The 10865-nt window shown below is 44.8% G+C and overlaps 1 protein-coding gene across 2 annotated transcripts; it reads left to right on the top strand.

The window, feature by feature from the left end:
• The first annotated feature begins 200 nt into the window (after positions 1–200).
• rnaseh1 (ribonuclease H1) lies at positions 201–9300 on the top strand. Of its 2 annotated transcripts, XM_042333718.1 has the most exons (8): positions 201–353; positions 2516–2634; positions 4559–4723; positions 5294–5393; positions 6532–6586; positions 6835–6919; positions 7642–7766; positions 8675–9300. In XM_042333718.1, exons 1-8 carry the CDS (start codon positions 247–249, stop codon positions 8759–8761), a joined length of 843 nt encoding a protein of 280 aa, XP_042189652.1. In that variant the 5' UTR covers positions 201–246; the 3' UTR covers positions 8762–9300. The 2 variants fall into 2 exon arrangements, with proteins under 2 accessions (XP_042189652.1, XP_042189653.1); XM_042333719.1 differs by lacking the exon at positions 4559–4723.
• Positions 9301–10865: the final 1565 nt, after the last annotated feature.

The following is a 10865-nucleotide window of genomic DNA, read 5'->3' as shown; positions in this document are numbered from 1 at the left end:
GGCTACATTAGGTGGGGGCGGGGCTGCAGTGGGCTGGGGCGGGGCCACAGTAGGCTGGGGGCGGGGCTGCAGTGGGCTGGGGGTGGGGCTACATTAGGTGGGGCGGGGCTGCAGTGGGCTGGGGGTGGGGCCACAGTAGGTGGGGGCTGCAGTGGGCTGGGGGCGGGGCCACAGTAGCTGGGGGGCGGGGCCACGGGGGGCGGGGCGGGCGGGCCCGTGGTGGCTGATGGGATCGCGGGCGGGTGTATGTTCCGGGTGGTTGGGCTGTTCGCTGCGCTGAGTTTGTCTGTGATGAAGGGCCGTATGTACTACGCGGTGAGGAGCGGCAGGAAACCCGGTGTCTACAGCAGCTGGTGAGGGGGTGAGGGGGTGTCCCCGCTGGCCGGGGGCCGGGGGTTGGGGGTGTTTTCCTGCAGCAGTTGTGGCTGTAGTTGGGTTTCGGGCTGAGAGGAGAAATCAGCCATAAATACTGATTATAAAAAAAACATAATTATCTTATAATATAATGATTACTGTAACAGCCCCACAAACAGCCCCACAAACAACCCCACTAACAACCCCACAAACAACCCCACAAACAGCCCCACAAACAACCCCACAAACAACCCCACAAACAACCCCACTAACAGCCCCACTAACAACCCCACTAACAGCCCCACTAACAACCCCACTAACAACCCCACTGTAACAACCCCACTGTTACAACCCCACTGTAACAGCCCCACTGTAACAACCCCACTGTAACAACCCCACAAACAGCCCCACAAACAGCCCCACTAACAACCCCACTAACAGCCCCACTAACAACCCCACAAACAGCCCCACAAACAGCCCCACAAACAGCCCCACAAACAACCCCACTAACAGCCCCACTAACAACCCCACTAACAGCCCCACAAACAACCCCACTAACAACCCCACAAACAGCCCCACTGTAACAACCCTATGTATTAGTATATTATGGTACAGTGGTCAGTATTGTATATTATTGTTTGGGTTATTACAACGTTCAATATACAATGTTTTGTGAACCCTAATTATTTTGTGGATTCATTTAACTTTAACTTTGTATCCTGTGAAGCACTTTGAGAAGTTTCAACTACGTGATAATTATAACAATATACCGAACACTGTAATAACCCTATATCGTACTATACTGAAGCTGTAATAACCCCATACAGTAACCCACAACTTTCAGAAGCTGACTGAACTTTTGGACCAAAAAATGGCAACTTTCTTACAGCCTTACTGATGACTAATAATCCTATATAATAAAATACGAAGCGCTATCTTAATCCTAAATAACATTATACTAATATACTGATGACTGTAATAATTCTATGTAATGATTTTATACTAGTTCCTATAATAATAAACAAAACAACAAGAAGATTACATTTGTATAGCGCCTTTCACGTCGGGAGGACGTCCCAAGGCGCTGGACAGAGTACAGCATTTCAGACCCGAGCTGGGGTTGGGGGGGTAAGGGACGGGAGGTGGCCGATGGCACGGTCGAAGAGGAGGGTCTTGAGGTGAGACTTGAAGGAGGCTAAGGAGGGGGTGAGGCGGAGTGACTGGGCGATGGAGTTCCAGAGGTTGGGGGCAGAGTGGTTGAAGGCTCTTCCACCAATGGTGGGTCGGGGGACGTGGAGCAGCCAGAGCCGGCTGAGCGAAGGGAACGGGCGGGTTGGTAGGGGGTTAGGAGGCCGCAGAGGTAGGGTGGGGCGAGGACTTGGAGGGCTTTGTATGTGAGGACCAGGATCTTGAACTGGATCCTCTGAAGGATAGGGAGCCAATGGAGTTGAGCGAGAGTTGGGGAGATGGGGTCACGGAGTTTGGTGAGGGAGAGGACACGGGCTGCAGAGCTCTGGATTATCTGCAGTCTGTGGAGGGAGGAGTTGGGAAGGCCGACAAGCAGGACATTTGCATAGTTGAGCCTGGAGGTGATGAAGGCATGAACAAGAGCTTCAGTGGTCTGAGGGGTGAGGTAGTGGCAGAGTTGGGCGATGTTACAGAGGTGAGAGAAGGCAGAGGGGTCATGGCTTGAATGTGGGGAAGAAAAGACAGTTGAGGGTCGAACAAGACACCGAGGTTCCTGACTGGCTTGGTGAGTTGTAGTGTGCAACCATGGAGGTTGATGCTGCCAGAGCCTGAGGTGCTGAGGCGCTGGCGCGAGCCAATCAGGAGGGCCTCAGTCTTGTTCACCTTTTCTTGTGAGAAATTTGCCCTCATCCAGGACTTGATGTCTGACAGGCAGTCTGTCGGGACAAAAGCAACAACTTGGAAATTATACAGTGCCCTTCACATATAATAGCACCTCAGAGTGCTTCAAATGACTGGATCGATACTGAGCAAGAGGGCAATTTATCATAATTGTATGTTGACTACTATATTAATGTTATAGCCCAATATTATTTGGCTCATGTAGAAAAAAAACTCCCAACACTGATGATGAGGCAAATAGTCTGTTTCTGTGCTGTAACATTCTATGATTTTAATATACTGTTTCTTCCAGGAATGAATGTAAAGAGCAAGTAGATAAATTTCCCTGTGCCAGATTTAAGAAGTTTGCAACTGAAGAAGATGCGTGGGCTTTTGTAGATGCTACAGCTTCAAATTCTTCAAAATCTACAGGTAAGGTATATCGATGTAAAGTGTGGAGTTCTACCAGCAGGATACTCCTATGAAAGAAAGTTCAATACTGTCATCATCTCTCTACCACCTGGTCACACAGGGAATTAAAACGTGGGATCATTAGCAAGATTGTTCCTGGATCATTTTTTTTTAAAAAGTGCACTGCTTGAGCTTGATCCTGAATTGCTACTTGGGTGAAGGCATTGGGAACCCAAACAACCTTGATTACACTTTGGCCCTGCCTGCTTTTATTGTCAGGCCGGTATTAGTTTGAATTGGTACCAACAGAATTGACCTAGATGCCTCAGTTAACTGCCACTCGGGCAATTTTATTGCCGTTAGAGTGGCAGCTTTGATTTTTGCCAAAGCAGTTGTTGGTTTATGAACCAACATCGACTCATATCAACTCCGGTGTCAGCAGTACCACCTAAATCGAAGAGTTGTAATGATAATCCTTGCATTTGATATAGCATCTCCTCATATTATTGAAAAAAGTGCTTTGCAGGATTTGTGGTCAAATATAGTGACTGTGTATTCATAGGTGAACAAGATAGCCAATTTGTACACAGACTCGTCCCACAAACAGCCATGAAATGATTGACCAATTTATCTGGAGAAATGTTAGCCAGGACACTGGGGAAACCCTTTTTCTTTCCAAATAGTGCCATAGTAGGGTCTTTAACGTCTCCTGAACAAGAAGACAGGACCATGGCTTAATGTCTGATCCAAAAGACAACACCTCTGACAAGGCAACATTGCCCCCAGTATTGGATTGTCAGACCAGACCATGAGGCACAAAGTCCTGATGTGGGGCTTATTCAGGTCCGAAACACTGATTTCCCAGCGCCTTGGGACGTCCTCCCAATGTGAAAGGCACTATACAAATGTAATTTTGTTGTTGAACTCACAATCTTCAGACTCAGAGGCGAGAGTGCTACCAACTGAGTCAAACTGACACACTGTAACATTGTAATATCCAATTCGATGAAAGTACAACTGCATTGGATCCTTGGAATTCAAACATATTTCTGAATCCTTCCATCCATTTGCAGTCTCCAAATGATACTTGTAGTGCTACTGACTTTTCTGCAGTGTGTTTTTGCTATTTGTGGGAAATTGCTGTGTACAAATTGCCTACCTTGTTCACCTATGAATACATCTTTGTCATGACCTTCTCTGCCATCCACAACATCATCCGGGTCCGCCACTGCCTCAACCCTCAGGTTGTCGGAACCCTCATCCACTCGTTCATCACATCTAGGCTTGATCACACCAACTCTCTGCTTGTCGACCTTCCCAACTCTTTTCCCCTTCCACAGGCTGCAGATCATCCAGAACTCTGCAGTTTGTGTCCTCTCCCGCACCAGGCTCCGTCACCCTGTCAGCCCACCCTCGCCCGGCTCCACTGACTCCCCATCTCCCAGATGATAGAGTTCAAAATCCTCGCCTTCAAGACTCTCCAAAGCCCTGCCCCTTCCTACCTCTTTGACCTGCTAACCCCATATCAACCTGTCCGTTCCCTCCACTCAGTAGGCTTTGGCCTGCTCCACGTCCCCCGTCCGCCCCACTATCAGCGGTCAAGCCTTCAGCCTTTCTCCCCCACCTTTTGGAACTCCATCCCATATCCCTTCACCTTGATCCCTCCCTTGTCTCCTTCAAGGCAGATCTCAAGATCCTCTTCAACCACGCCTTCGGCCACCCTCCTACCCTCCCTGCCCTCCACTCTTCCTGATCCCAACCCCCAGCTTGGGTCCAAATCTCTGTCTGTCCAGAGCCTTGGGACGTCCTTCCGGCCTGAAAGGCTCTATACAAATGTAATTTTGTATTGTATAGAAATTCTTTAGTGGAGGGGGAGTGGGTGGAGGAAAATCTATATCTTTCAATTAATTCAATTCAATTAAACTTTGTAAACCCAACCTTATAGAATGTGGTGACCAAAGCACACTTGTTGATAAGGACTCTGAATCACCGAGCTACAGTGGAGAAAAGCGTTTAAACAGTTCATCTGATATTGATGGGGAACCAAGCATGAAACGTTTCAAAAGTACAGACGAGAACAGTACCTCGGAACTGAAATTTACTTACATGGGTATGGAAAAATACATCTTCTTTGTTCAGTAACCTTATCATAAAAATATACTGAAAAGCCGCTTCATAGTTGCAAATAGAAAGTATTTTTTTCAAGAAGGAAATACAGCAAAAATAGAGTTTTGATTGTTTTGCCCACAAGTTAGTAATTCAGTGTCGTGGGAAGTTCTCCTGAAGTGAAAGGCTATATAAATGTAAGTTTGTGTTGCGTATTAGCAATATCTGATGTCTGGCGATGTCGTTTTAAGCTCAAGCTGGAGTTTGGGTGGATTCACGCTATACTCCATTCCATCTGGTGCCTGCAGCAAATATTCTAATACGGTATCCATGTTAAGATCCAATGTGTCAGCCAGCAGATCAAGAGCAGACAGGATATTACACCTGGTGTCTTCAGCTGAATAATTATGACCGTCTCAATATGGATGATTTTCCTCAGAGTTTTAACTGTACTTGGAGCATAAATACATGCTTAGAGAGTCACATTGTGTACAATATAGTGCTGGCTTTTTCCCCCTGGTATCTGTGATGTAATTCATGTAATGAGGTCTACTTGTCTTTGCTTATTGTCCAGGTGATGCTGTTGTAGTTTATACAGATGGCTGCTGTACATGTAATGGGCGAAAGCGTTCTCGAGCTGGAATCGGTGTATACTGGGGATATGCTCATCCCCTGTAAGTAACGACTGTAATGAATTTAACTTAAGTTAAAGAGCACAAAAGGATTGATTTTTCAAAATGATTTAAGTCATTCTGAAAATTTCATGATATTGAGCGCACTTGTAAAAGAACTTGTTTCATGAGTATCAGCCAGACAGGAACTTGGGCGTCTTGTTCAACCCTCAACTGTCCTTTCTCTCCCACATCCGTGCCATGACCTGGTCTGCCTTCCCCTATCTTTGCAACTTTGCCCAACTCTTGCCGCTGCCAAAGCCCTCATACTGTCTTCATTACAACCAGGCTCGAATATACCAATGCCCTGCTTGTTGGCCTCCCCAACTCTTCTCTCCACAAGCTGCAGATCATCCAAAACCCTGCAGCTCATTTTTCTCTCCCGCACCAGTCTCCCCGACCCCATAATACCGACCCTCGCCCGGCTCTACTGGCTTCCCATCCCTCAAGAGGATTGTTCAAAATTCTCGACCTCACCTTCAAGGCTCCCCATGGCCTTGCTCCCTCCTACCTCTCCGATAAGCTAAGCCCCTATCAATCTGTCTGCTCCCTCCTCTCAGCAGGCTCCAGCCTGCTTCACGGCACCCTGCCAGCGCACCCCACCATTGGCGGTCAGTTGTTCAGTCTCCCTACCCCCACCCTCTGGAACTCCATCCCATATTCCCTTCGCCTTGCTCCCTCCCTTGCCTCCTTTAAGGCATACCTAAAGACCCTTCTTTTCAACCGTGCCATCAGCCACCCTCCTACCCCCACCCTCCCTGATCCCAACTACCCCCCCCCACCCCCGGCTTAGGTACTAATCCCTAACTGTTCAGCACCTTGGGATGTCTTCCCGACGTGAAAGACGCTTTAGAAATGTAATTTTGTATTGTATTGCTTAATAGTCGATCCACTTTACAGTATATTCTGTTAAGCGCTTTGAGACTTCTCAACAACGTGATGAGGTGCTATATCAAATGCAAGGATTATTATTATAACCAGCATCATACATGTAATAAAACGCTCAAAATATAAAGAAACTTTACCATATTGAAGGGGCTGTCTCTCCTTTAATAATGTGATTGCGTGGGAACCCCAGTGGAGTAGGTAACCCTGCTGGGTCCCCTTTTTAATTTCATATCTTTTTGGTTTTTTTGTTCAGAAATCTAAGTGAAAGACTTTCAGGAAGACAGACCAACCAGAGAGCAGAAATTGTGGTAAGTATAATGTGTTAAAAGTATATAACTGTAGATGATGTTCACCAAGTACCATTTGGTGCATCAAAAATGGTTTGTCCTTGAGAACTTTTATGATTGCTCTAAATTACTTGTACTGAAGGAATGTAACTCTGTTTGTCTGAATCACTGACTGGTAACAAAATGCGAAGTGAAAATCTGAGAAACTCGCAGCTGTTGGAGAAATTTCTTTGCTAAAAGTGAAAATCTCTAATGTCCTTCTTTGTTAGGCAGCTTGTCGGGCAATCGAGCAAGCAAAGGAGCAAAATATTGAAAAATTGGTTATTTTCACAGACAGCATGTTCACAATTAATGGTGAGTTATTTAGGTCTAAGCAGTGATTAATGGAATTTTATTATAAAGTACAAATTAGGTTTTTATGGTCACAAAACATTCGGTTGACAGATTTTCAAAAAAATATCTATAATGGCTCTAAAGGCAGCATATTGCTTAGTACCTTAGAAATTTATGGCGCAGAATAAACCAGCATCATAGAAGTAACTAAACCCTAAAAATACAAAGAAACTTTACCATATGTGAGGGTCTGTCTTTACTGTAGTATTGTGATTGGTTCAGAACCCACAACCCCGTTGTGTCAATGCCGACTCCCTCAAGAGCAATCCCTTCAGTCCCATTTACCTGCCCTTTCCCTTGAAGCTGTCTCTTTTTAAGGTGTCTGTCTTGTTCCCTCTTGAAGGCCAATATGGACTTTGCCTCATCCACCGTTCCTGGCAGGCAAATGCCTAACTAAGTATAGAGACGTCTCGTGACTTTTTTTTACACAACATTTTGATGATCCTAACTTTTATCAGCAGGCCACTTGTATTACTATTTATCACACAACGTAGTAGCACTACTGCTCACACATTGCGTCTTAAAATCGATCCTGTGTCCACTGTGAAATCTCAGGTTTCTTTAAAATCTCAGAAAAGATGTCCGATTTAGATTCAGTCTTTTCGGAGCAAATTTTCAGCCACTCATTTGGTGTAACATGAATGTACACAAATGTACTTACTATTTTATCTGTTTACCAATAGGGATCACAAAGTGGATCAAATCTTGGAAGAATAAAGATTGGAAGCTGAGTACAGGGGGACCAGTGATCAACAGAGAAGACTTTGAAAGACTTGACAAACTGACCAGTGATATAAATATTGATTGGGTATGTAGCATTTCTATTCTTGGAAGGAAACACTGGGTTAGCAGAAATACCAATAACCCAGTAATTTAGTTACTGTAAATTGTCCTTTATTTTAAAAAAAGTACTGAAAATCCTACATTGCAAATTTGCTGAGATAACACTAAAAACATTCTCTGCAACACAAAGATACTTATTTAATACTGACCATTTTGATGCTTGATGAGGCTCTCTATCTACCAATCACAAGAACACATAGTACAGGATAACCCACCTTATAAACAAACCCATGTTAGAATGAAGCATGCTGGAACAGGGTTCCAGTGTAGTCGGTAATCCACTCTACCTTGTCTGAGAAGGGTAGAGATGCAGAATCAATTGGGATGTTTGAAAGGGAGATGGATATGATGGATGGATACTTGGGGAAATAAGGGTGTTGAGAGAAGGTGGGGAAATGGGATTAAAAGATCCGCTATGACTATTAAAATGGTGAACAGGCTTGATTGAATACAATACAATTTATGTTTATTTTGATGGACTTTGAATGAGGTGAGGGAGGGAGCAAGTCGGAGGGACTCCAGGAATGGAGTTGCAGAGAGCAAGGGCAGAGTGGTGAAAGCCGCCTGCTAACGGTAGGACAGATAGGACAGGGGATATGAAGCAGCCCGGTACTTGCTGAGCGAAGGGAGAGGCCAGTGTTTGATGAGTTCACAGCGATAGGATGGGGCAAAACCGTGGAGAGATTTAAGTGAGAATGAGGATCTTGAACTCATTCGGCTGGGTGATAGGGAACCAGTGGAGCCGAATGAGGATAGGTGTGTTGACTCGTGGAGCCTGGTGTGAGAGAGAACGCTGCTGCAGAGAATATGTTCCTCCTGTTGTGGAAAAAATAGCCAACTAACTTCAAATGCAACTTTATACATTCTTTGCAGATGCATGTACCAGGTCATGCTGGCTTCACAGGAAATGAAGCTGCAGACGTTTTAGCGAAGGAGGGTGCCAGAAAACCAGACTGCTAAACACAGGCAAAAGGGATGTTCTGCAAGAATGGAAGCCGAAAATATGTACATATCGACTTATTATTGCTTTGCTAAAACTGCTTCCATTTTACTGGATAAGGCTTCATATGCCAAGGAGTGAATGCTTTAATTTTGTGAAAATATCAAGTTCCTCTATTCTACGCCACAAAATCTCCACTTGTTGCTCTTCAATAATGTCACTCGCGCCTGGTTACTATAATCCACAACGGAAATGGTTCTTTTTCTCATCAAATTCCCCACTACTGAGTGAGATGCTGTACCCGGCAAGATAGCATGGATATCTGAATTGGTCAATTTGACAGATATTGAACCTGTATTTTTGCTCCCATTTTGTTGTAAAGCCTGCATTAAAGATGTGTCCCCTTTTTTATACAGGCATTAAATTGTATGTATGTGAACTTTATTTGTCATTTTTTTTGTTAATCAATCTGCAGTCGGGATGTTTTAATCAGCTTATCCCTTCAATTAGGCCTGTTTTTAGGCCTTCTAAGGCTTCAAACTAATAAAAATTCAGAGCATTTCCTGTTTTGACTTTCTAGTTATTTAGTAATATTAATAACAACCATTACAATTTCTCAAAGAGCTCTATTAGGTTTTCTATGAAGTTTTGTAACTGCATTTGTAGACGAACAATTCATTTATTTTGCACACAGAAATGTTCCACAAACCACCCAGATGTCAGTGCCGATTTATCTGGAAGATTGTTGGCCAGGAAATCAGGAGAAACTCCCTTCTCTTTTTCATATAGTGTGCTAAGTTCTTTAAGCTCTACCTGACAATCTGAAAGGTGAAGCTTCTAACAATTCAGTGCTCCCACAATGCTGCTCTGACAAAGTCAGCCACACGGCACTTGAACATTTTATCTGCATTTTTTTGAGCTTCATTGTTAGTTGCAGTGACCTACTAAGTAATCCATGACCCCAAATTCACAAGGAGAGTGAAATTGATCGGAAGATTGTAGCTACAGTACTAAAAGTCCAATTTTGTCATAAAGATAATAAACACCTCTACTGGGTTACACCAGATGAGGGGAGGACCTCTCCATTGGGGAGGGGTGTTCCTCAGATAAGAGGACAATGTATTGGTAGTTTGCCAGATTGAGATTCCTCACCTCCAAGCTTTGGGAGCCAGCTTCCTGCTGATGCACTGCTCGCCAGGTGGCTCCACTTGATAGTCAGCTGGCAATGCAAAGAGTAAAGATCCAATTCAGGGTAGTTCAATATTGGGAGGGAATGAAAGATGAAGAGACAAGAGACACACAGATCACGTGTTTGGAGATTTGTTTTGGTGAGCCAAATGTCTGACCTTGCTGAAGAGTAACCAAAGCAAACACGAGTTTCAAATATGTAGACTACTTACACACGGAAATTTCCCTGCGTCTGGAATGGATAGCGCATTCTCTCTGGAAGCACACATTCAAATTGCTTTCCAAATTTTGGAGAATTATAGGTGCAGATTGCCTGCAGTGTTGGGATAATTAACCAGCTAAAATAGTTTACTAAGAGCAGTTTGACAAGTTTCCACTTAATTGTCCAGCTAGAACAACCTTACCAGTTAGGACTTTGGCTTGCAGGATTAACAGGAGCTGAGTGGGAAGAATCTCTGCTCCTGGTGACTGGTCTGCCCTTTCGAGTTGAAGCTAGGCTCACACCAAGATAATGTGTTTGGCAGTGGAACACACAAACCTATCTCAACAACACATTGCATTTATATAGCGCTTTTCACAGCGGGCGAACATCCCAAGGTGCTGGACAGTCAAGGGTTTGTACCTGAGCCGTGGATTGGAATCAAGAGAGGTGGAGGGTGAAGGGATTAGTGGTGGGAAGATGACCAAAGGTGTTTTTGAAGAGGAAGGTCTTGATACGGGCCTTGAAGGAGGCAACGGAGGAGATGAGGTGGAGAGAATCTGGGATTGAGTTCCAGAGGGTGTTGCAGAGAGCCTAAAGGCCCGACCTCCAATGGTGGGGCAAGCAAGGCGGGGGACATGGAGCAAAGCAGAGGGAGCGGACAGTGGGTAGGGTTTAAGGAAGTCACAGAGATAGGACTTTAGGGAGATGGGGCTCCACCATGGAGGGCTTTAAAC

The sequence above is a fragment of the Callorhinchus milii genome, unplaced genomic scaffold, assembly GCF_018977255.1.
Source record: "Callorhinchus milii isolate IMCB2004 unplaced genomic scaffold, IMCB_Cmil_1.0 Scaffold3, whole genome shotgun sequence".
In the NCBI taxonomy this organism is placed as follows: Eukaryota; Metazoa; Chordata; class Chondrichthyes; order Chimaeriformes; family Callorhinchidae; genus Callorhinchus; species Callorhinchus milii.
This window is presented reverse-complemented; position numbering and strand designations above follow the sequence as displayed.